Raw genomic sequence first — 26,197 nt, 5'->3', positions numbered from 1 at the left:
AATCAGCACCAATTATTGTTTTACATTTCAGGTTTCTTGCTAAAAGAATATTTTTTCCATTTCAGTTTTGAATTCAGTGTTTGGCATGTTTGGTGGACAATATATTCTAAATATGTTTAAGTTATTTTTTAGGTTAAGTGCTGTGATTCCGATAACTTCCGCTTGGCTATTTGATTTTATTAGAGAAAATTGTATGTGTTTCGCTGGATATATACCTACTCCACCGTACCCATGATCCCGATATTTCCCTACAAAATTGAATTTTTTTAAGCTGGTCCTATTATTATCTTTAATCCAAATTTCGCTAAGTATTGCTAATTCAATTTGAAGTTGAAGTAGCGTTCTTTCTAATAATTCTTTGTTGTTGTCTTTTTTTACACTTTGCATATTAAATTGTAGTATTTTCATGACTCTGTTGCCTGTTTTAAGCGTGCTAGGTCGTTGAGTGCATCTATTTGTTTAAATGCCTCTTTGCTTTAATAATTATATTTTTTGTGGATTCGTCGATAAAATCTGTTGACCACTGTGATAAGAATTCCATTATTGCCTGCGCTGTTCATTTTTTTACCTCGTCCTGTTTTTCTAGGACTTTCTCCAAACTATTTTGTCGTCTGAAGTGCACGATGAATGTTGTATTTTTCGTGTGCTCTGCATGCTCTTCCTGAATAATTTTTCTCCAAATTTCTATCGTGTTTTGGATTTCCCTCTCCCTGTTTAGATTTTGTTTGATCATTTTTGCTAGTGGGTAGTGTTTATGTGTGTGTTTTGCCGCTTCGGTTGAATTGTTAAGAGTTATTTTGCTTCGATGTTGGGGGAGTTCAGGGAAATTTTCATCTTCTTGCAGGATGTCGAATATGTTTCCAAATATCGAGCCCTTCCCGCAATTTAAGTGTAAGCAACAAAAACTAAATTTTACAGTAGAAGGTGTTTTGTAATTAACTTCTGACAAAAAATAGCTACTATCATGAAATTTGGTATGTGTATAAAACATTTCTTGAGCCTGCAATTAAGACTTCGGTTTTTGACCACACTGTACCGAAAGTCCTGTTATCTGTATTTACGTTTTTTTTTTGATGTCATGTTGGCTCACTTTCCAAACACTATTTTGTTGGTTTCCTTAAATTTTAAGTTATTCAATTATGTTTTTCAGATTACATAGGTGCACATTAAAGGCGTATTTATTGCAATTTTTTAGTACATACATACATTTGAAATTAAAGGAAACTTATACAATTCCAAATTTTAACACAATATATTAAACAGTATTGTTGTAAACAAAATAATAAAGTCATCTTCGTCTGTCTCAGGCAATGTATCTAGTATCTTTCCAGTATGGGATAAGCTAATATATTCATAGTGAAATTGTTTTGGTAGGATATTCTTTTCGCAAAGAGCTTTTAGGTCGTTATATTTTGAAGATGAAATGTGTAAGAGGTGATCATACAAGGTAACAGGACCCTTACTAAGTATGAGAGAATTTCGTCTTGACCGTACAATTGTACTGAGATCATATACCTTTTTTTCGCTATTGTCAAAATAACCATAGTGTAGTTTAACCAATGGAGATTTTTTTTCGAAGATAGCGCAACGCAAAGACGTAAATGATATTTTAACTGAAGCTGGAAGCAAAGCTTGAGAAAAGGTTTTCCAATCTTTAAAATCCGAATTATGAATTGAAATGCATGTATAATTTTCTGGTATATTTCTTGCATTCGAAACAATTGTATACCATTCACTTGGAGCCCAGACATTTTTATCGCGAATAAAATACGCAATAGTGATATGTATGTAGCTCACGGGCATCATGGTATGCCCAGGCAACAGGTAAGTTAATTTAATATGTTTTATGTTAGCAGCCTTCTTTAAGAAATATATTATCATTGCTTGCATAGCTCTGTTCCTGTTGTGCCCAACACAACTATCACAATATAGACTTATATCAGAATGAGCCCCCCTTTCATCCACGATATTTAAGTATTGGAAGATTGCACTGGACATTTCGTTACATCCACGTTTTCCATCCGATTCACCCCATAAAAAGCAATAACCGTTTCTTGTGCCGTTTTCGTAAGCGCTTTTATTATAAAAAGCATATTTTCTTGAATAGAAAAGGTGTACGCTTTTTCCGTGTAGTGTATTCCATACTTTCTGAAGGTCGAAGTTGGTCCAGATATACGTCCCATTCTCTTTGCTTTTTCTTTGGTCCTCTAAGAAAATTTCTTTTGATTAATATCTGTCCCGTATGTGCATTTTATGCTCCTCAGTTTGTTGTAAAAGGTTTTGTGCTTCTCTGTCCGAATTCTTATAATTTTCACAAATAATGCATTTGCCCTTTTTTGGCAAATGGAAGCCTATATGGTATTCATTTTTGAAAATGGTACGAAAAACTCTTAGGGATAACTTAGCTTGCTCCTGATTTGTATTTATCAAGTGATGCGTGTAACACCTATACAAAGTTGGCACGTTTCGAAAGTACTGTGGAAGATATAACTTAGTACTTTTGTTCCTACAATGGTGGGAAGGAACTGCTGGTAGGTGTTCAATGAATGATTTCAAAAGAGCCACATTTATTTCGTCAGACTTATTATGGGGAGGAGGTCTTTTTTGGGTCAGGCAAGAGGTATTTGAAGAGTTATGTTTTTTCTAACACATATTAACGTGTTTTGGGAAATATTAAGTGTTTTCAGTAAAAATTGCTGACAAACTTTAAAACGCTTTTCGTTATAGGTAATGAAATATGCATAGCTCCACTGTTTTTTAAGGCTATCTGATGTTCTCCTTTGAACGCATTTCCGGGTCATGCACTATAGAAGCCAATCACTTGTTGCCTAAGCCCTAAAAGTGTTCATTTAGCACCCCAGCCGATCTTGCTCAATAAGCTTTTCACAACACTTGTTTCCACACTTTTTACCTACGCAGGGATTTGCTTTAACTTCATACAGCTTTCGTTTTTTACCCTGAAGTCTTTTAGGAAGTTTTCGTTTCTTCTTGTACCCTCTTGTTCCAACGCATATCTCGTTTTCTAATTCCCCAGAATATGTCTTTTCAGATTCAGTACCGCTATATGGAACCAGTGAGTTATTCTTTATCGTTCATTGGTATAAAAACACAGTTTTGTTATTTTATTTTAAAGATAATATTAAATAATTAATCACCTTATTTTGTAAAAGCTCCATATTAAAATAATAAAACAATTTTATTGGATTTCACGAACTTAGGCAGAAATGATTTGTATCTAACTAAAATATATATTTTCGTTTTCAGCCATATTTTTTTCGTTTTGCAAAATGGTTGCTTAAATCATCCATATACGGTATAATTGCAACAAGTGCTTTTGCGAACAATATAAATATACACGATAAAAGTGAAAATAAACATTACTCTTAAGGTACCACAGAGAAGCCCTTTTGAGGTAAGTAGCAATTTGCGGTTACAAAAAAAGTAAACAAACCTAAAAATTCACTTACACTAAATTTTTTTTTGATTTAGCTTGATAACGGTAATATTCTCTATTAAAAAATTTGTGAGATGAATCAAATCATGCAAAACTATCGGTTTTCAGCAAAAAACTAATATCAGTATTTTTGTTGGTTACACTTAAATTGCGGGAAGGGCTCGATATGTTCGAGTATTTGGATCTGACTTCTCTTAACGAAAGGTTTTCCAGAGTGATTATTTTTTTCATCGAGTATGCTTTTACCCTTGCTGGGCATTCTTTAAATGTAGCACTGTGCTTTCCGTCGCAGTTCGTGCAATTGTGTGCAATTGTGATCTGCTTTTGTTTCCTCACTGCACTGTGAAGAGATGGTGGTAGAACTTTTGCAATGTTGAGCGAAATGATTGTATCTAAAGCAACGGTAGCATTGTGCAAACGAAATGAAGTGTTTTACTTGAAATTTAGTGTGTTCGATTATAACGTTTTTAGGTATTTCTACTCCTTCAAAAATTAGTTTGACTCTTTTCGTGCTAATTCATTCTTCTTTCTCTTTGGTTTCTTTTCTTGTTACTCTTATCACTTTTAATATATTTACCTGCGAAATAATGTCTCTGAGGAGTTCTTCTTCAGTTATCTCCCTTGGTATGTAAAAGATTATACCCATCTTTGGTATAAAATGGGGTAAAATTAGAGGCTTGTATTCGTGTATTAATAGACGCATGCCGTTGCTGAATTTTTTCGCTGAAAAAAAAATCTCCACTAGGTGGCGCAAGGATCGAGATATTCACAAAAATCGTATTTGTGGTCTGATTTGGCTCGTATTTGGAACACATAATACATACAAAAATAGAAAGCGACCTATGAAAAAATCGCTGCTACGTGGTACAAAGATCGAGATATTCACAAAAATCGTATTTGTGGTCCGATTTGGCTCATGGACATGACATGGAATAAAAAGGCTTCATGCTGAAGGAGAAAAATCTTCAGCAGACTATGTAAGTGCCATAATGTTTGTAGAACAATTAAATGAATTGATATCAACGGAAAATAATACCAGTGAGCAAATTTATAATGCGGACGAGACAGGTCTTTTTGGAAGTGTTTGCCCGAGAGCAGTTTGGTTTGTCATAATGAAAGATTCATAGATGGACATAAGGTGTCAAAAGAAAGACTAACCACTTCAGTTTGCGCTAATGCTGCTGGTACACACAAGTGTAAAGCTTTAGTTATTGGTAAAAGTGCTCGTTCAAGAGCCCTAAAAAATGTATACGATCTTCCCGTAATTTATAAGGCTAATTCAAAACATGGGTAATGCAAACATGGTTTACCAAAAACTTTGTGCCAGAGGTAAAAGAGGATCTTAAGAAACTCGATCTTATGGATGATAGCAAACTCCTTCTGTTATTGGACAACTGCCCGGCACATCCAGACGTTCACGATTTTAAGGCTAAAAACGTTATTGTAAAATATTTACCACCGAATTATACGTCCTTGATCCAACCGATGGATCAGGGTGTAATACGGTGTTTTAAATGCCATTATCGTAAAACTATAGTGCAAAAACTAGTCTCGTCAATTAAAAGAGAAGATTTTAAGAAAGAATTTGATATAAAGAAAGCCCTGTGGTCCATTGATAATGCTTGGGACGCTGTTACTTCTGAAGTTTTGAAGAACGCTTGGAACAATTTGTTATGCCCAGATAATGAAGGTGCGTAGGCATACTTTTATAATTTTATAAAATATTTTCATGCAAAAATTCATTGATTTTCTTTATAGGTGTGCACATATCGAATACGCACGTGAATGTGGCACAAATGATCAATATTACGGATGACTTTACCACAGAGGATATAGAGACATGGCTGAAATGTAATGAAAATGCCTCCCAATTTGCTGTTTTGTCAGATGTAGAAATTATAAGCATGGCAAACAGTAACTCAGATGAACCTGAGCGAGACAATGGATTGGAAGACACTGATGAAGAAAGAAAGAAAGAAAGAAAGATTAAAAGAAGCGATAGAGGCATCAAGCACATTGCTGAATTTCCTGGATAGCCTTGGTTGTCCCGGAATTACAGAGCAGGATAAAATTCAAGTTTATCGCATACAAGAAAAACTTATAAAAGAAAATTATAAATTCAAAAATATTAGACAAACAACATTACACGACTTTTTTTAAGAAATTGTATTCTTTTTTTGATTGAAGTCATTTTTTGCCTCATGTTTTCAGTAGAAAATTTGATGCATACATACATTGTATTTAATATAAAAATGTACATAATTTTCTTGAATAAATTTTTTTTAATGTAAATATGTATGTACACCAATGTTCACTTGTTAAATAATAAAAATATTAAAAAAACTATAATCAAAATTGTTATTCCATTAACCGTGAAAATCGATTATCCGTAATGCTTCTGGTCCCGAACATCACGGATAATCGAGGCCCGACTGTATTTGGAACACATAATACATATAAGAATAGAAAGCGACCTATGAAAAAAATAATCGCTGCTAGGTGGCACAAAGATCGAGATATTCAAAAAAATCGTATTTGTGGTCCGATTTTGCCCATATTTGTAACACATAATACATACATGAATAGAAAGCGACCTATGATGTCCGATTTGGCTCATATTTGGAACAAATATTACATACAGTCGGTAGAAGTTACATCAAAATATTTTAGAGTTGGAGGAGGGACAAACATACGTAGCGCAGAGTCGAGTAAAGTCTTTGGAAGGATTATGTATTGAGGACTTAGAATTTAACAAATTGTCAGAAAAGAGTCCTTGTAATAATGAGTGACTAAATGAACTAAATAGGATGGGAAATAAAAGGCAATTAAATAAAGACTAAAAAGTTGAAAAAAAAAATAATAAAAAAAAAATTTTAAGTTAAACGGTTTTATTGAAAAAAATATTTACATGAAATAATAATAATACTAAAAGCTAGAGAATAATAGGTCCTATATGGTGAGGGGCAGAACAGGCCCCAAGCCATCAAAATTCGATCTGCAGTAGCAGAGCGAGGAAGAAATAAAATAATTTAAAAAAAAATTTTAAGCCAAACGGTTTTATTGAAAACAACACTTACATGAAATAATAATAATACTAAACGCTAGAAAAGGTCCTAGGTACTAGGCATCACACTCCTCATCAATCTATGGCGTTGATCAGACAATTAAATAAAAGCGTTGGATGCGTCAAATTTCTATTGATAGTCATATATAAGACCAACTGAACCGTAATCAGGTTATGCTACGCCTTACATTTTTAGAAACTTTACGTGCCCAACGCTTTTATTTAATTGTTTGATCAACGCCCTAGATTGATGAGGAGTGTGATGCCTAGTACCTAGGACCTATCTAATTATTTTCTAGCTTTTAGCATTATTATTATTTCAAGTAAGTATTGTTTTCAATATAACCGTTTAACTTATATATTTTTTTTAATTATTATCGGCCGTTAACACGATAACTTGAGCAAAAATCGATATATCTTTACTAAACTTAGTCCACGTACTTATCTGAACTCACTTTATCTTGGTATTAAAAATGGGCGAAATCCAACTAAGACCACGTCCACTTTTTCGATATCGAAGATTTCGGAAAATGGAAAAATTGCCATAATTCTATACCAAATACGAAAAAAGGGATGAAACATGGTGATTGGATTGGTTTTTTGACGCAAAATATAACTTTAGAAAAAACTTTGTAAAATGGGTGTGACACCTACCACATTAAATATAAGAAAATGAAAAAGTTCTGCAGGGCGAAATCAAAAGCCCTTAGGATCAGGGCAGGAATACTGTTCGTGGTATTACATATATAAATAAATTAGCGGTACCCGACAGATGATGTTCTGGGTCACCCTGTCCACATTTTTGTCGATATCTCGAAAACGCCTTCACATACAAAACTAAGGGCCTTTTAAAACCCTCATTAATACTCATATCGTACAAACACATTATAGAGTCACCCCTGGTCCACCTTTATGGCGATATCCCGAAACGGCGTCCACCTATAGAACTACGGCCCACTCCCTTTTAAAATACTCATTAGCACCTTTCATTTGATACCCATGTCATATAAACACATTCCAGGGTTACCCTAGGTTCATTTTCCTACATGGTGATTTTCCCTTATTTGAAAAAGGATGAAGGAAAATCGTTATAAAAAACGTCACCCTTTGTCTACAATTTGGTCGATATTTCTCCAAACGTATGTAATATGGAATTAAAAACCACTTATAAACCATCTACGAAACCCTGCGAAATCAACGCAGCTAAGCTCTCAGCTGAGTATGCAATGTTCGGTTACACCCGAACTTAGCCTTCCTTACTTATTTCATTTTATTTTATATTCTTTTCTTTTCTTTTCTTCTCTTTTCTTTTCTTTTCTTTTCTTTTCTTTTCTTTTCTTTTCTTTTCTTTTCTTTTCTTTTCTTTTCTTTTCTTTTCTTTTCTTTTCTTATCTTTTGTTTTCTTTTTTTTTTTCTTTTTTCTTTTCCATTACTGTCACCGTGGAGTGGGGTGGTTCACATTCGAGATAAAGCTGTTCTGAGGCACGCCTCGGTTGAATGGGCTGTCTCTCTTTTTTTTTAGGAAATGGTACTGTCTCTGTTCTTATATTTGAACACTAAACATCATTTACTAAAATCTTATATACACTTGTCAATAATGTCAAGGTTTTCAAAGATAATAGTGAATAAACAAACAAGAACAACAATTTTCTACTCTGCGTTTTGCTAGTAAAACAGTTCTGATGGAGCTAGAAGCAAGGAACGTTCGTGTGGTTGACAGCACAGATGCATTTGCAATCCTGATCAAGGGTAAGTTTTTCGACATTCTGCTCAATATTTTGCAATGCTATCTGAACAGAGTGACTGGGCGTACTGAGTCATATGAACAAACTGTGAATCCTGGCAAAACTAGATTGGTTTATGTTAAGGCAAGATATGAAATCCCAGCTGTCAGGAGTTCCTTGGTTGGACGAACGCGCTTGTAATTTATGAAAGTAATGAATACAGGAAACTATTCTATTCGATACTGTTATATAGGGTGCTGTTCTGAGGAACACGACGAGCGTACCGAAATATCAGTTTCATACATCGTACAAAGATTATCTTGGAACAGCACGTACTTTGGCATTGAATGTCATGCTGAACTACCATCCAGATGGTATAGCGGGGGGGGGGGGGTCGGCTGAATCCCGGTCGGTAATAAGGTCTAACTACTCACTAGAAGAAGCTACAGGCCTGCCAAAATACTGCTCTCAGAACCGCCGCGGGCTGTCTTCTTATGTCCCCAGAACACCATCTACATAATGAGGCGAGAATACTCCCCATCAGGGAGAGAAATGAGATGCTAACCAAACAATTCCTGTTGAACACCCAGAAACCTGGGCATCCCAACAGGCATCTGATTGATGAGCCAATACCGCCCAGGGGCTTAAGGAGTCATCTCTGTAAGCATTATGAGGAAATACGGCACCTGATAACTCAGCCGTATGAATCCAAAAAACAAAAGCATGTCCTCAATGAACTCCACAAACAGGCGTCAGATCTTTATGCCAGGAATTGCGCGGTGAATCCAGTACTCAAAGAACAATACCCAAAACTTGCGGAAGAGGAACGCACACTCCCCAGGGAAACGCGAGTCGCTCTAACTCAACTTCGAGCTGGATACTGTAACAGGTTAAACTCTTACCTATCCAGAATCAACCCCGACATACAAAACATATGCCCTGCTTGCAATGTGCCCCACATGACGCCAACCATCTCTTTAATTGTAATGTGGAACCAACGCCTCTAACACCCCTCTCATTATGGTCCACTCCTGTTGAAACAGCAAGTTTCCTTGAACTCCCGTTAGAGGATATTGATGATAATTTGTGATCGGTCGCACCTATTGGATGGGGAAAAGCACTGATACAACAACAACAACAACTTGGGGTTTCTGACTCCGGGCACTCCAACATTCTTGGTTCCCCCCATAAATTCAGAAAACAAAAATTCACAAACACATTTTTTCAGAAAGCCAAAATTCAGAAGTAAAAACTCAGAAACAAAAATTCAGAAATCAAATTTCAGAAGTCAAAATTTGGAAGTCAAATTTCAGAAGTCAAAATTCAGAAAGTAATCAAAATTTACGCAAAATTTTACATTCAATCGAATTATGGAGTATGTATAATATCACAAAATTGGGTGAAGTCCGTACAAATAATTCCATAGAAAGGTGGTCGTTCGAAGTGCGTTTGAACATATTTAATGGCATAAATAAAATAAAAAACGAACAGGCAATAATAGAAACAAAACTGCAGAAATTTTCAACTGGAGGCGAGCCATATCGGAAACGCAAGAAAAAATATAAAGACTTCGTTTTTTTGATATTGTAAATTCAAAGGATCGCGGGTTCGAATCGAGCTCAAGGCCTAGCAATAATTATTTTATCATTATTATTGCTATGATACATTTTTTCTTAATTAAAACAACAAAAATGTTTAATACATCCCAGAGCACGAGGAAAAAGTGTCAACAAATATGACACTATGGCATCATTGCCATGAAACAAGCCCAATTTACACATCCATTCTGCAACAGATGCCGCAGTTCTGTGAATATCAATTGGCAAGAACCAGGATAGAAGTAGAAATAATCAAGACAAACAAACAATGAATGGTTATAGCAGTGGCGCCTAAACTTTGCCGATGAAGGAATTTAGCAGTTCCCGAAATGGATCTATACAACGAGCTTTGGCAGTTGTCTAAATTTTTTCTTTCTTCTATTCTATTTTAATTAAGAAAAAATTTATCATAACAATAATAATGATAAAATAATTATTGTTAGGCCTTGAGCTCGCTTCAAACCCGCGATCTTGCAAATCAGTAGGCCGATATAACAACAAAAATTGTAAATTCAAACTCTCTTGAAAAAGATAAACTTAGTTAATTACATGTTTGCTATTGCACACAATTCAAAATTTTAGATTGTATTACTTTTTCTTTATAAATATGTAATTCCTTCCAAATAAATAAACGTTTTTCAATTTTGAGAAAAATTTAATGTCTTTGCTGTCGTCTGATTACTTTCTTAATTTTGACTTCTGAATTTTGTCTTCTGAAATTTAAGTTCTGAATTTTCACTTCTGAAATTTGACTTCTGAAATTAGACTTCTGAGACTTGACTTCTGAGTTTTGACCTCTGAATTTTGCCTCTCAGAAAAAAGGGTTCTGACTAATGTTTTCTGAAAAAATTTGTTTCTGAATTTTTGCTTTCTGAATTTATGGGGGCACCAACTTTATCCCAGTCCGAAATATTATCACCGTGCAAGCAACATTGCAGTCATTCCCTCGTAAGCCGACTGATGAGAGTGACCCATCTGCAGTAATGGACTTATTAACTGATGTACGCCAGGTTCGTCGATGAAAGGAAAGTTGGTGGGGGTTTTCTGTTAGGAGCAAGCTGCCAGTGTAAGCTGTCAACGTTGCACCTCCACGATTCTCTAATTAGCTATATCCTACGTCGCCGCGGCCGCCGTGGTGTGATTTTCAAAATTTTGTTTAAACAAAAGTTTTTTTTTAAATATAAAATTGTTTTTCGAAGCGGTTTCGGTAGTGGATTGTCAAATTCTACGAATAGTGGAACCTCATCGGGGCTTCAAGCTGTCCAAGTCTCCCACCTGGGTATCTTACACTCAAACTACAAGAGCCATAAGTACCCTAATACAAACTTCAAACTTCAATAACAAAAAACAAGTAAGGGCGGGACTGTCTTCGCTTATACCGAAGACCTTATATCTTTCATGAATGAAGCTGGAAAATTTTATATATTGTGACGAATATTAGCATAACTGCGCTGTTAGTAAATAATCACAACAACAAATACCGGAAGCAGCCAAACTTATGTGCATGCACACGCATAACTAGCAACTCAACTACCAAGCAGGAGATACAACAGTGGCAGAAGGTGAAACGTCTAGACTTTAGGAGAAATATGCGGACGAGGCAACAGAGGGTATAAAAGCAGCGCAAGCTGAGGAATGACGAATCAGTTTGATTTAAAGCACGCTTTTGTGAAGTACATGATATTGAAGTATAATTGTACTACTCAGTCTGAAGTCATCATCAGGACTGTGGACCAAACAAAACAAAAACAATAATTATAAAATTTTCAAAAATCAAACATAAAACAAACACCACTTCCACAATTAAGTATGTTATACAGACTAACCATATGTGCGAAAATTAAGAATGTTGGAGACAAATAATCATACAAAAACAGTTCAGTGATTCGAACGTAAGCAAAAGGTGCATAATAACCAGGAATTCGTTATAATATGTTATTTATATTACCGATCTTAATGATATTTTCAGACAACAATGTGTGTCACATACGTAAGCACCTGGTAGTACTTTAAGCGTCTTACTGCTAAAATGAGGAAAAAATGGCGAAGGCCCCTTTATCATCTTAAAAATCGGTAGTATGGGAGATACAAGCTATTGTGGCCCGATCCAGGCGGTTCCGAAAAATGTCGAATCGGACGCCAAAATAAACCCGCTCATAAAATTTCATCAATATTGCGTTCAAACTGACAGACAGACACAACTTAAGTCAACTCAGATCGTCATCCTGATCATTTCGGTATGTTTATTAGTTGGTCTATCTCTTCTCCTTTAACGACTCTCAATTTTGAGATTCATGATACTCTTAATATACATACCAGTTAGTTATCATGAAAGGTATAATGAAAACTTTTATAAGTGGGAAGACAATGCAAAAGTGGTGTGAATGAAGTTTAAATGTAGAGTTTCATGCGTGTGTGAATGTATGTATGTATACATATGTCGGCTGCTCATAAGCAGCAACGGATTACACATTCAATGCAATCAACAGTTTATCATGCCCCAGCATATGTGAGAAAAATTACTGAAATTGCATCGCATAATAGTTTATAAAATAAATGCCACACATACGGTGATTTTGACGCCGGTTTTCATACCTATTGTATTCGTATTATCTATCTGTACGGCTCTATATTAAATGCTCTTCTTTGTTATCATATTGGTTACATATTTAGTTTGAATATACGAAAACACATCAATTTCCGTTACAGACGCACCTCGACTTATCAAAAGCCAATATACAGTTCTAGGAAAAATTATAGGTACAGCGGCTGGCTGCCTTCGAGTATAACGAAAGGACTGAGGTTGTTGTTGTTGTTCTCAATTGACCTTATGATCACATCAAATGGTCACAAAGTCGATTGAAATTACGACCATATGAAAGGGCCACAACGTCAAATCTCTATGGTCACAATGTCTACGATATTGATATTATGACCATCCTGCTTTTACATAATGGTCATAAAGTCGACTCTTTTTTTCTCAAGTGGTCATAAGATTAATTATTTTGCTTCACACATCCACGTATTAAAATGTTAACAACTTTGGAATTACAGCTTAGTTTTATTGTTTTCGCTATATTTTTATTCAGCCAACGAAAAAATAATTTTTTTTAATTCTTATTTTCGTATATTATGTCCCAATTCAATTGAAAAATCTGCTACTTTTCCTATAACTGGTTTCATTAAGTGCAAAATCGGATAAAAAGCTGGGCTGGTGGAGAATCCTTTGAATAACAAGAACATATCGTTAGTTTAATTCACAAAGGCCCTAACAAAAAATTTTAAATTTTACAAGAGAATAGAAAAAAGTTTTATTTTCACATTCAAATGTCGAGTAACTCCAGTGTAAGGCGTTCCAACACTTTGAAATTTTTTCTGAGGGTGTATTTTAATATATTGTGACGAATATTATCATCACTAAGCCAGTACTAAGCAGCCACTCGTATGTACGTAAACAAATCAATCATCATGTACACACATATATACAAGGCAACAGAGGGATACTCACAAACGCATGTCATCATCAGCCCAAGTAGTACTCACATATACACACGCATATGGATACAAACTACAAATATACATGTATATGCTGGTAACCAAGCATGAAGTTCACGAAATTACTAGACCTTGGTGTTTAAACTTTTCACTAGCACAGCACTGTATAAATAAACAGAGGGCACACGAGTTTCAGTTCAATGGTTTTATTTAAAATGTAAAACCTTTAAATTACAAAACCACGGTATATAAAATATTAATCCATTTAAATATTTAAAATTAAAACGAAATATTTGCGCGACGGCGGGCGGGTGAAAGACCAAATTTATCGGGAGATAAAAAACACGGCGAATGATGCTGGCACGATGGTGCGTTTGCGTGGGTAGTTTAATGAGAACTGAAAAATTTATCATTTTGAGAGTGAGCGCCGATGGTGGTTGCAGGCACAGCTGAGCTGCACTGCTGGCGCTTGGCCGCACTGGCCGGGTGTTGCCAGACGGAGGGGGACGGACTTAGTCCGAAAATTGGATCATGTCTTCAACACTTGGGAGAAATGGGTTGTGAAGTAGGAGTTATTGTGAAGTATTCTCAAAGTAGTCTTATAAAGACCATTTTGCGTTACTGAATATTGGGGTTATTTATTCAACAGTTTAGCGTTTCGAACGTTAGAAAAAGGTTTGGAATAAGCGGAATTTTACTAAATTCTTTACAATATTATACCAAAATCACAGGTTCGTAAATTCTTTTGGTTAGGACCTTTTTGAATGTTCAACTGTGTTTGTACTGATCTTCAATTACTGCATGTGGTTTTGGCCATTTTCCCGAAATGGTCATAAGGACAAACGGTAATTTCCCACATGAACATAAAACTTAAAAACAGAAAAGCCATAAGGTCAATTGATCTTATTACCATTTGAATTTTATCACCAATTAGCCAATTATCTTATGGCTATTTGAAGTGGTCATAACGTAAACTGTTCTTTTGAGCGTTGACCTTCTTTCAAACCACCGCAACGAAAACTGTAGCTAAGTAACTCAACACTTTTCAAATTTTTAATTATTGAAGTAATTTTCTCAGAGACTGTGAAGCCTCATACCAGACAATGAATTGGTCTAATACTAAATAATTTTGTTCCTGGGTGGTTTTCCTCATTCTCGCATAAAAATGTATGGAGATAAGGAAAACTTCTCCGAAAGTGAGAAAGCTAACAAATTTAAATGTCGAATGAGGCCTCACAATCGGTTATTGAATTTGTTCAAAATCTTTGGGAGATGGACAATCAAAACTAAAAGGGGAAGAAAATATGCACACTCAAGTGCCTAACAAGATCAATGCAGCTGATTTGGAGCCGTTTGCACACAAAACTTGCACAGAAATTAGCTCAATCATTAATCTGTGTAGAACTTTCGAAAAGTAGGCGATGACACGTTATTAAGGTTATAAGAATAAGTGTTCAGAGCGAGGAAGGAGAACAATAAACAGTCTGATCGAAAATATGCCTGTAAATCTGGCGCATGACGAAAGACTTCTAGACCGGGCAGTAATAATAATGGCGAACTGATAACGTATGTTGGGAATACTTATCTTCATTGCTGTATAGCTTTGGAGTCGAAGAACTTGATACCCTATTCCATAACAAAAGTAAGGTTTGTGGTGAATGCATAAGGTGCGAAGCTATGAAGGACTTCAATTATTTGGCAAACAATATTTATAGCGAAAACAATGGCAGATTAGAAATAGAACGGAGATTCCATCTTGTTAGCAAGTGCTACTTTGAACGGAGTAGGCAATTGATAAATAAACTTTTCTCTACTATAAAATGACAAATGACGCTATCTATATATGTAAGTATATTTAAGAGAGTTTAAGAGAGAGCAGCCAGACTGCTCCAGGATACTATGGCTCCAGACAACAATAACCGTTCTTTGTCAACAGCCAGACCTTCTTAAAGGCATTAGAATCCAACGCGATAAGTCGGATATCATGGGTGTCGAGCTGCCTGGCGTCCATGTTCCCAGATGAGATGGTCAGGAAAGATTTCAAAATGTAAATAGGGGAAGCGCACAGCTCCGACCACCGCTGGGTTATTTCTTGGGGAAAATCGAGGAATATGAGATCAGTACAACGAACTTGCTTGCCAAAGTCCGTATGAACATATTTGGATAGGAAATAAACTGGTTTCCTAAACAAGTTTGTAGTGAGAGTACTTATGGTTGTCAGCGCAGGTCATTGCGATATTGCACCAATGCTCAGACGGTGGCCCTTAAGAGAAGTTGCCTCTGCAGAAGCTGTAAAAATGAGTTGATACATCTCTTTCTCTACCGATGGCCAAAGCTTGCAAACAAGGCAACTCAGATTTCTGAGCGCACGGTTTTCTGACAGCCTGGCAAAAGCGAGGAAAGTGGATCTTTCACTCCAACAAAAGTTCATCAGAGAAAGCAAGTGGTTCGTTGAGGTCCACAAGAAGTATTCTGGTTGGATAAATGTGCCGCCACCGGCACTCACAAAGGACAAATGTGGAAGTGTTGGAATCGGGGGATTCCCCCAGGGCCCGTCGTTTCTCAGGAGGCCCGCGATTTAGAGGTACTAAGACATTTTTTTTTAATTCAGGAGAGTCCTTAGTTGTTCCATGTGCAAATTTTAAGCCGAATTTCAAAAGCAACGAATATTGATAATGATATTTTCCTGGGCCTTCGAACAGTGAGGAGACAATAGAAACATCAAACAAAAATTTATGTTTACATGAATCCGAAACCGTAAAGTTTTCGTGGTGACACTGATGAAGGTTCATCTTCAAAAAGTCTTCCAACAATACTACCAACTCTGTATCAAAGTCCAGATTATTTAAACGACTTCGATATCGGTACGGTGAATAATGAGTTTTTGCAATCTGAAGAAGTCAACGAAATAATTCGCTGAGGCCATCAAAAGAGTCCTGTTATTTTTCCAAGTGATTGTCATGACGAGGTATTTCCTACCTCGTTGTTAAACAGAATCTTGCCAAATGAAGAGAAAGTGGAGCGTGACTGATGGAGTGTGGAGAACCAGTAGCAATGCTTTTTATTGCCTACCATGTCGTCTGTTAAGCACCAATACTTTAAATCGACCTGAAATTTGTTGTGCGGCTATTCGAAATTCCAGGTATGGAAAAAGCTATATGACAAACTGCCAGCACACGAAAATACTCAAGATCACATTGAATGTTATATTCAATGGCGACCTTTACAAAATCTAATTCAAAAGGAGGCTACAATTGATACACTTATCAATGACCAGCTAATCACTGAAACTCTACTACACTATTTTATTTTTGGGCGAAAGTATTGTAACGAATTTACTGCAAATCCTGTTATTTGCCCTTTTGCTAGGTTCGTATCGCCAAACTGTTGAATAAATAACTCCAATATTGAATAATGGAAAAATGGCCTTTATTAAAATGCTTCACAATAACACTCAAACTGTGCAACGAATAGCTTAATAACCAAACTGATAGCTCAAATGAAACTCCACTATTCAAAATAATACTGCTATTGCTCGCTAGATATCGTCTTAGTCGTAACTGCTTGACAACTGAAATCAAACTGAATTCCAGCGCCTCTACATCTGTCGCCTTTATACTCTTTGACTTTAACATTCGCAGCTTCTAGGCGCTTCCAGAATCGACTAGTCCATTAGCTCTCAAACATCTCAGCTGTAACTACAATTGCACAATTTTATAGTTTTTCTCATTGCATAATTATAGGAGTATCTCAGATATATGCATGTATTTGTGCATTGACTCTCCGCTGCTCGTATACGTACATGGTACATATATTGTTTCGTTTATGTAGATACATGATGATTGAATTATTGATGTGCATTCACGTCACCGCTTAACATCGGCTTAGAGCTGGCAGCACTCCTTAGTTTTGCTAATATTCGTAACACTGCCCTCCACCTAAGTCTGATCGTCCCGATCAGACAAATATCTCGATCTAAACGCTGCTAGCATCTCCAAATGTACCACTTTTCTACTCCGTGGTTTCTCAATGCTGTAGATGGTATCACTGATCTTCTTCACAACCTTGTACGGGCCTTCCCAACTGCACCGAAATTTGGATGGAACACCTTTCCGCCGGTGAGGGTTGTATAGCCGTACCAAATCTCCCGCCAAGAAACTTTTCGAATTATTGTTCTCATGGTACCTGTGTTTCATCGTACTACTCAATACCCTGGTTCGTTCCTTCACACTCTGTAGTTTGGCCGATGAACTATTTCGTAGAGCTTGCGCTGGACGGATTTGCTTTGCATAATCAGTATCGTTCCCACGTTTCCCCACAGTAGTGCGCTCTGGCTTGAAACTATCCTCGCATTCTTTCTCGGAAATTCGTTGCTTCGTTTTCCTGCGTCTTTTAGGTTTTGTCAATGCCAGTGTTTCTCTCGCAGGTACTTTTGATTTTGATTTATTTGGCCCATTCGATCTATCAACCTTTGCCTTTGACTTTCGTGGTCTTTGTCGAGTCTTTTCCACCAGTACCCGATTACTGCTGAACCCTTTTTCCAAACTTAAGTTAAGTGGTATGACCTGGTTCTTATAGCGCATAATTTCTCTCCGCATATCGATCCTGATGTAATGGTCAACCAAGAAGTGCACTCCCAATATGACTTCATAAACGATCTCCGCCTCAACGAATTTGTGTAGAACCATGACTTTTCCAATTAATACCTCACATACCACTTCGCCTTGGACTTGATTATACTCGCCTGTGACCGTACGCAACCTTGCTCCAGGTAATGACTTTACTCTCCTGTAGACCAAATCAGATCGAATCAAGGAATGAGATGCCCCCGTATCTACAGTCAGTACACGCTCTTTACCATCCACATTCCCTCTGATGGTAAGACTGCTTGATTTCCTTCCAATCTGTGACACAGATATCACAGGACATTCAATAGCCGGTGCAAGTTTTCGTTCTTTACATCCGACACGCTCTTGCTCATTTCCGCCAGCTTTGCGTTTACGGCCACCCACATTGTTGCAATTATTAGTACCAATGACGAGCAATGTGACCTGGGTTGCCGCACTTGAAACATTTAATAACTCCGGCATTCTTCTGTTGAGATCCCTTCAGTGCTTCCAAAATTGTGTCTACCCACTCTGGCCTTTCTACTTCCACACGGCGTGCTTTGAAAACTGGCTTACACAGAAGCGACGCTGTTTCCTGAATCAGAGCTTGCGACACCATTTCTGCGAATGTTGGCTTTGGGTTTGCGTATGTAGATCGCTTTGTTTCGACGTCCCGTATGCCATTTATAAAGCTCTGAATCTTTACCCTTTCAGTGTATTCCACGGGTGCGTCCGCATTCGCTAAATGTGCTAGCCTTTCAATATCCGACGCAAACTCTTGCAATGTTTCACTCTTGCAATGGTTCAGCAACTCCATTTGGTATATCTGTCTCCTATGCTCAGTTCCGTATCGTCTCTCTACAGCAGCCATTAATGCTTCATAATTGTTCCGCTCTCCTTCGGGAATCGTCTGTAAGATTTCCGCTGCTGGCCCCTTCAATGCCACGAACAGTGCAGCAACTTTATCTTCCGCATTCCAGTTGTTCACTGTTGCGGTCTTCTCAAACTGTAGCTTAAAGACCTGGAAAGGAACAGAACCGTCAAAGGATGGTGTTTTTACCTTTGGATTGCTTGCTGAAACAGCTGGGCGGTTTAATTGCAACTCTTGTATACGACCTCTCAAAGCATCCACCTCGGCTTCGATTTTTTCCTCAAACTGCGTTATTTTCTCGTCCATACGTGCTTCGAGTTTTGATGATATACGCGCCTCTTGCGCTTCGAGTTGTACTGTTATGCGTGCCTCTTGTTCTTTCAGTTGTGTCTCCATCTTTGATGTAATCTGTGTCCACATTTCTGCCATACGCGTTTCTTGTGCTTCAATCTTCGATTCCATCTGTGATGACAGTTCAGATGTTATATCTTTCTTGTATCTTGTTTGAGCAGATATTGCAGCCAAAATCATGTTCAAGTCTGTGCTCGTAACTGTCTGCGTAACTGTCTCTTCCATATTTGTTGTTTCCTCGCCTTCAAGATGAAAGTCATACTCTTCCACGTCAATTCCTTCTAATTCCATTGCCTCTCGTAGTCGTGCCTGAAGTTCGAGTTTAATGCCGCTTGTATTCAATCCACGGCTCTCCAACTCCTTCTTTGGTTGCTGGATCTTCAATTCACTGAACTTTGCCATGTCCTTGTTGTCCTCTGGAATTTATTCAACAATTCCTCTTCTGACAGCAATTGTAACGAATTTACTGAAAATCCTCTTATTTGCCCTTTTGCTAGGTTCGTATCGCTAAACTGTTGAATAAATAATTCCAATATTGAATAATGGAAAAATGGCATTTATTAAAATGCTTCACAATAACACTCAAACTGTGCAACGAATAGCTTAATAACCAAACTGATAGCTCAAATGAAACTCCACTATTCAAAATAATACTGCTATTGCTCGCTAGATATCGTCTTAGTCGTAACTGCTTGACAACTCAAATCAAACTGAATTCCAGCGCATCTACATCTGTCGCCTTATACTCTTTGACTTTAACATTCGCAGCTTCTAGGCGCTTCCAGAATCTACTAGTCCATTAGCTCTCAAACATTTCAGCTGTAGCTACAATTGCACAATTTTATAGCTTTTCTCATTGCATACTTATAGGAGTATCTCAGATATATGCATGTATTTGTGCATTGACTCTCCGCTGCTTGTATACGTACATGGTACATATATGTAGACGCAGTTATTGTTTCGTTTATGTAGATACATGATGATTGAATTATTGATGTGCATTCACGTCACTGCTTAGCATCGGCTTAGAGCTGGCAGCACTCCTTAGTTTTGCTAATATTCGTAACAGTATATATCTTGGTGAACGAAACGATGGACAATTTTTGGGCATCTAAGATCCCAAAAGCCATTATGATCCGATACTTAGAGATCATTTGGAGAAAGTTAGGATTTCACAACAGCAGCACAAACGTTTACAAGTTCACTGTCCTTCCCAGATATTCAGAACGAGTTTATAGAAATTTGTGCAAAGCACGTGAGGGAAACTATATTAGATCAAGGCAAGAAAGCAGAGTATTTTGCTCTTATCGTTGATGTTATGCCTGATGCTAGTCATGTTGACTACGTTAATTTTGCGCTAACTCCATTTCAATTCGAAAGCAACAAATTTTACAATTCAAAAACGGCATAATTAATTATTTAATTAAATTAAATTAAATTAAATTATTTTTGAGTGCTAAACGACTTTCGACACTGTAAAGAAAGTGAAACAACACATTTTAGTCGTTTAATTTTTTTGTTTTTTTTTGTTTTTTTTTTACAAGACAAATGTTTCAACACTCGCGTGGTGTCTTCTTCAGTTGCTAGTTTTCAACTAACCATTGTCAACAGAAATAACAAAGTAACAAAGTAAGCCTATCCAAATTTGTCAAATATTATCGGCTAATACAATGAAAAAGCTAAAAGACATAAAGAGAGTATAATACAACTACAAAATTAAGTAATAACAAAATATGGATCAAACGAAGTTTAATGGAAAGCTGAGTAAAGATTTGTACACAGTGGGCCACTATCACGATTCACTGACACACTTTTATTTACATAAATATGTAGGGATTCTAAAATATTTAATCTACTGATATTAGATTCTATTTTAATTAATTTACAGTCGTCTTCACTTATCGAGTGTTGATTCGATAATGCATGTTCGGCGATGCCACTTTTGGGCTCAATACTTTGTATGTATTTTAAATGCTCATTGAACCTGATTCGTACAGTGCGCGTCGATTGGCCTATGTACTTTGCACCGCATTCTACTCCGTCGTCATTTATATGAGAGCAAGTGATTGAGTACACTCCAGGATTGTCCAAAATGTCACCTTTATCCTTAGATGATCTCAATAAGGCCTTCAGTTTTGTTGTTGATTTTGGAGCCAAATTTAAACCAGCTTTTTCAAAGATATGTTTCATATCAGAAAAATACTATGGGTCGTAAGTCATGCTGCACCAAGTCATGTTGTCTTTTTCGCCCACTGTGCCGAAAAAAGAACTGTACTCTTTTTGCAATTTTTTGCGCTGGTGTTTTCTTATTAGTTGCTCTACCATGCTGGCGCAATACCCATTAGTATCTGCGATGCTCACTATTTTGTGTTTTTCTTTGTTGTAAGCAGCACAGCTTAGTGGGACGTTAATAAGGCGATGAACCATAGAATTGAAGGCAGCTAATTTATGCGAGTAGTGATGGTTCGATTCTATTGGGATAAATCGATCAGTCGATGTTGGCTTACGATATATGTCGAATTCGATCCCTCCGTCGGTATTATGTTTCAGCATTGCAGAATGTTGTTCGGAGTTGTCCGAAAATGTTTTACTATTTTCAGCGGCAGTTCACAACGATGGGGCATCCTAATGTACCGAGCTCTCGTCATAGTCTTTCAGCCAAACCCAAATTTGACTCCGCACACATACGGAGATGTCACCGACATTCTCAAGTACATCAACAAGTTCGAATATATCTTGTTGTCCTCAATTTGGTTCAAAATACTGACTACCATTAATAAAAGAAACGTAGTCCTCCAAGCTAGAGACGCCACCATAGATGTTGAGGTCCGACATCTAGATGCCTTATTAGCTGATTTGAAGTTGATCAGGAACCAATGGAAAACAATTTTACACGAAAGCAAAACAGTGTGGACATTCGAAAGAGAAAACAATACATTCCTGGTGATCTTTGATTCTGTAATCACTGGCATTACTGAACGATTTGTAGCTATGAGAAATTTGAACGAGACGTTTTCCTTTTTGTGGCAATTTGAAGACATGGAAGAAACCACGGTTCGGGCGAGCGCAGCAAAATTTGTCGAAAAATACAAGTCGGACGTTTCTCAAAGCTTAGAATGCGAAATAATTCACTTGAAGCCACTCTTTGATATTCGAACTTTTTATTTGAATAATTAGAATTTATAATCATCATTAAATTTATCAGAAATGTATTAAAATGTTACCAAATAACTAGAAAAGGTTATTTGAAACAATATGTGGCTGTTAAAAAATAATTTTATTTCTACGTTACAATAAAATAGTATAAATAGTAAATATTAGTTTGGCGACCTTTCTATTTCATAAGTTTTTATTTGCCGGCATGAGGTCTGATGTTTTGGAAAATAAAACACAGATGTTTTAAATTTTTACCAATATATTTCGGTTATGCACGATAGTAAATTAAATATTCTGTGTTAATTTTATTTTCAGCTCTTAGTTCAAAAATCATTTAGTGGACGTGGCAAAATTTTTTTTTGATGCAATCCATCCATAATGATTCATGAATGAGACGTCATTAATTCAATTTAATCAAATGTATTAGTGGATTTTTTATAGGGGGCCCGTAAATTGTTTAGTCCCGGGCCCGGATTTTCTCTCTAAGGCCCTGCCTTTACTTACTATGACATTAACATATGCATCAGTATGGGAAATATATATGTACGTATGTAAGCACTTGTATAGTACGTAATTAATGAAAAATATTTCATATTTTAATTGATGGGAACTTTTGGAGACTGGCATTGAAATCATGCAATGAATATGAAATTCATAACTTATAAAAAAATTATTTACAGAATTTGCGAAACTTTTAGCTTAGTAGTCAAAATATATTTAAATACATTCCCCCCACTTTTGATGGACAAATTTTGTTTAGGTTTCTGAATATGCAGATCAAGCCGTTTTACGAAATTAATGATTCATAAATATTGATCAAAGTTTTATGATCGAAAAATAACAAAACAACATACCCAAACTATTATATTGAGCCAGCAAAATGTCCTCCGAATGCATGTGTATCCTGCGTTACCCATTGTGGTGTTGTTTTATTTGTTGTTTTTATGCCTAATATAAATAAGAATATTGTTATTACGTAATTCAAAGGTTAAAAGTTTGCTTTAATAATATAAATGTAATGTTGTTTCTTTCTTATTTGTAATGGAATCAGATGCAATATTTCATAAGTATATTGAAAACTTTTACGCTTAAGATATGCAGAGGCTAAGTAAACTTTCCGCAATGAAGATGGGTCTATAACGAATGTCATAGAAAGCTTGTGCTTCGAAGATTTTGGGAAGTGCTGATGTGACAGATTGTCGGGTATGACTTTGGAAGGCTCGGGTAATACCATTCTCATTTACTACTACCCGACTTTCTTACAAACGATATGGTTTGACCAGAGTTATCTTCTCTTCTTCTATATCTATGAAGGCATGATTTTTTCAGAGAATATCATATCGAGCTAATACCGAAGTTGTGAAGGAAAAATTCTCATTATAGCTAAATAGCTGAATGTATGATGAACATGATGACTTAATCTCTGATGCTTTCAAACGACTATGATTAAACTTGATTGAAAATTTGGACCAAATATTTAAACCATTCAACGGCTAAAGAAAATGTTCAAATTTTTCTAGTAAGTGAGTTTTAAAACAAATCGAAGAACTTTAAAATGACATTGAAAAGTGCTACAAGCTACGGCTTTTTTTTACCAATAATTATCTATATATATAAAAAGAAGTGTACATTTTGATTGTCACTCCATAACTCGACTCGACAGATTGCCATGAAATTTTTAGGAAAGATACAGGAAGGAGAGGTGATTGGTTGAAATCCCAAATCGGTTTAGCCATTCTTGAGTTATGATTTTTTTTTAGAAAAAAATCAAATATGTATATAAAAGAAAGTGGTGTTAGTTAAACTACGCATAACTCAAGAACGGATAAACCGATTTGACTGGAAATTGGTGGAGAGGTAGCTCAGAACCAGGAAACGGATATGGGATACTTTTTATCCCGTTCTGGCTAGGATCTTGAGATCAAAACGTGGACCTGGGTAATCCTGGGATATGTTTGTAGAGTATGGGTGTCAAATGGAAGCTGTTTATGAGTACTTTAATACTGGTTATTTTTAAGGTCTCGAGATATAGGCCAAAATATGGACTCGGATACCCCTAGAATGTATGTGTATTATGAATATCAACTGAAAGCTGTTGCTGAGAGCTTTAAAGTAATTTTCATTGTGATATTCGATTTAGTCGCATCAACCTGGCAAAACTGATAAATATGCATGCGAAGCCGAAATATAGACATGAATTAATAATACCCACATACCAATTTACATACGTTCTATTCGATTTGCCTGAAATTTGGTATATAAATTTGCCTACATTAGTATTTACGATGCTTTTTTCCGGGAAGTAGACCAGAGACGGACTGGGACTGTGATTAGGACTAGGACTGGGACTGAGGCTGAGACTGAGACTCGGAGTGGGACTGGGACTGAGACTCGGAATGGGACTGGAACAAAATACAACCACCAAGAATGAGAAAAACTTGAGAGAAGAGAAAAGAGAGAAGGAAAAGACTGAGAGAGAGATAGATTGAGACGAATATGGTGATAGATGAAGCGATAAATACGGAGGGAGGAGTGAATACAAAGATTAGGAAAAAGTGTAGAGGGGCGAGGGCAGAGTTAGACCGAAAAAGCTTATTAAAATGTATGCAGATAGACCAAAAATTTAGGGCAGAACAACGTCTGCCGGTACTGCTAGTTTTTTATATAATTATGGTGATATAATCTGTTTTGTTATGCAGATGTGATAGCTCAGCTCTGACCCAGAGCACTTTTACTTGAAACCTGCAGACGAACCACGCAGATTTGTTTTCATTTAAAAAAATGTACACCTCTCTGGTTTAAAGTTAATATTAATTTCCGCCGAAAACCGATCTAATCTAAATTTTAAACCCAATGGGTTTGGTCATATATGTCGCACAAAAAAGTTTAAGTTTTAGACTTGAAATTCTAGCCGTGAACGAATATGACTTACTAACATCATTATCCTCTGTTGCTGATTTGTCCGAGTATAGTGTTAACTACTTTGTACTCTTTACTTTAATTTTTAAAATAATTTTAATTGAGTTTTCGTGTTAACTTAAAATTTTGAATAACTTCAAAAAAAAGAAAATTTTAATTAGTTGGAAAATATCTAAACTCAAAAATAAACAAAAATAGATTTTTATATTTAAAATCAAAATAAAAGATTGTTAAAATATCAACTTGAATGTTGATATATTGGTGGTAAGGAGATGTATGAATTTTATGAGAACCTAAAAGTTTAGTTAATTCCGTAAAAAATTTTGAGGTGAATTGTGAACCTTGATCTACTGTAATATTCAATGGTATACCAAATCGTGGTATACCGAGTATGAATTGTGTGGAACGATTTTCCATCATTTATTGTTAATTTTGGTTTAGAGCGTGTTGCTTTCGACGTTGTACAATTCTCATAAGAAATTTTGTTATCGTGTTTAATTGTCAGCTTTTAAAAATTGTTCGTTTAGGTACGTAGTGAGTATAGAGCACGTAGCCAGACTACCCACGACGTATGTATTCATAAAACCTGCTGGCAGGTAGAAGTCAGTGATTATAATTTGTTTATTCTGTATATTAATTTCACAAGTTCGAGTAACACGCCCGACCAAATGTTTGTTTGTGCCTGTGTTTTCTTGCAAAGTTCGACTCTGGTGCACTGATAGGTTTCATTTTTATTTTTCTAAAACCTCGTATACATAAATAAAAAATGAAAAGCGCTACAAACTCCGAAGAGATTTTAGCGTCATGCTCTTAATAATTTTTCCTACAAATTGGCGAGACTCCAAATGGCATTGAATTTTTATTTAGAAGCTTTCCATGCCAAAAATGCACTCGGAGTGTTTGCCAAAGCACATCCGGGGGTCGACCCTGCATAGACAAACTTTTTTTAGTTGAAAAA

The 26,197-nt window shown here is 36.2% G+C and overlaps 1 protein-coding gene across 4 annotated transcripts in view; it reads right to left on the bottom strand.

Moving 5' to 3' along the window:
- Nucleotides 1-26,197, bottom strand: part of Tsp5D (Tetraspanin 5D) — a 100,926-nt gene that overhangs the window by 11,617 nt on the left and 63,112 nt on the right. For 3 of the 4 annotated variants that reach the window (XM_067782842.1, XM_067782844.1, XM_067782843.1), the window contains exon 2: nt 23,175-23,268. In XM_067782842.1, the coding sequence (XP_067638943.1) occupies nt 23,175-23,237 (63 nt within the window). In that variant the 5' untranslated portion in view covers nt 23,238-23,268. Of the gene's footprint in view, nt 1-23,174; nt 23,269-25,256; nt 25,268-26,197 lie in introns of those variants that run through there. The other variant, XM_067782845.1, reaches the window with a different exon arrangement.

This window comes from Eurosta solidaginis, chromosome 4 (genome assembly GCF_040869045.1).
Source record: "Eurosta solidaginis isolate ZX-2024a chromosome 4, ASM4086904v1, whole genome shotgun sequence".
Taxonomy (NCBI): domain Eukaryota; kingdom Metazoa; phylum Arthropoda; class Insecta; order Diptera; family Tephritidae; genus Eurosta; species Eurosta solidaginis.
The sequence above is the reverse complement of the archived record's forward strand: the minus strand, read 5'-3'. Positions and strand labels throughout refer to the sequence as shown.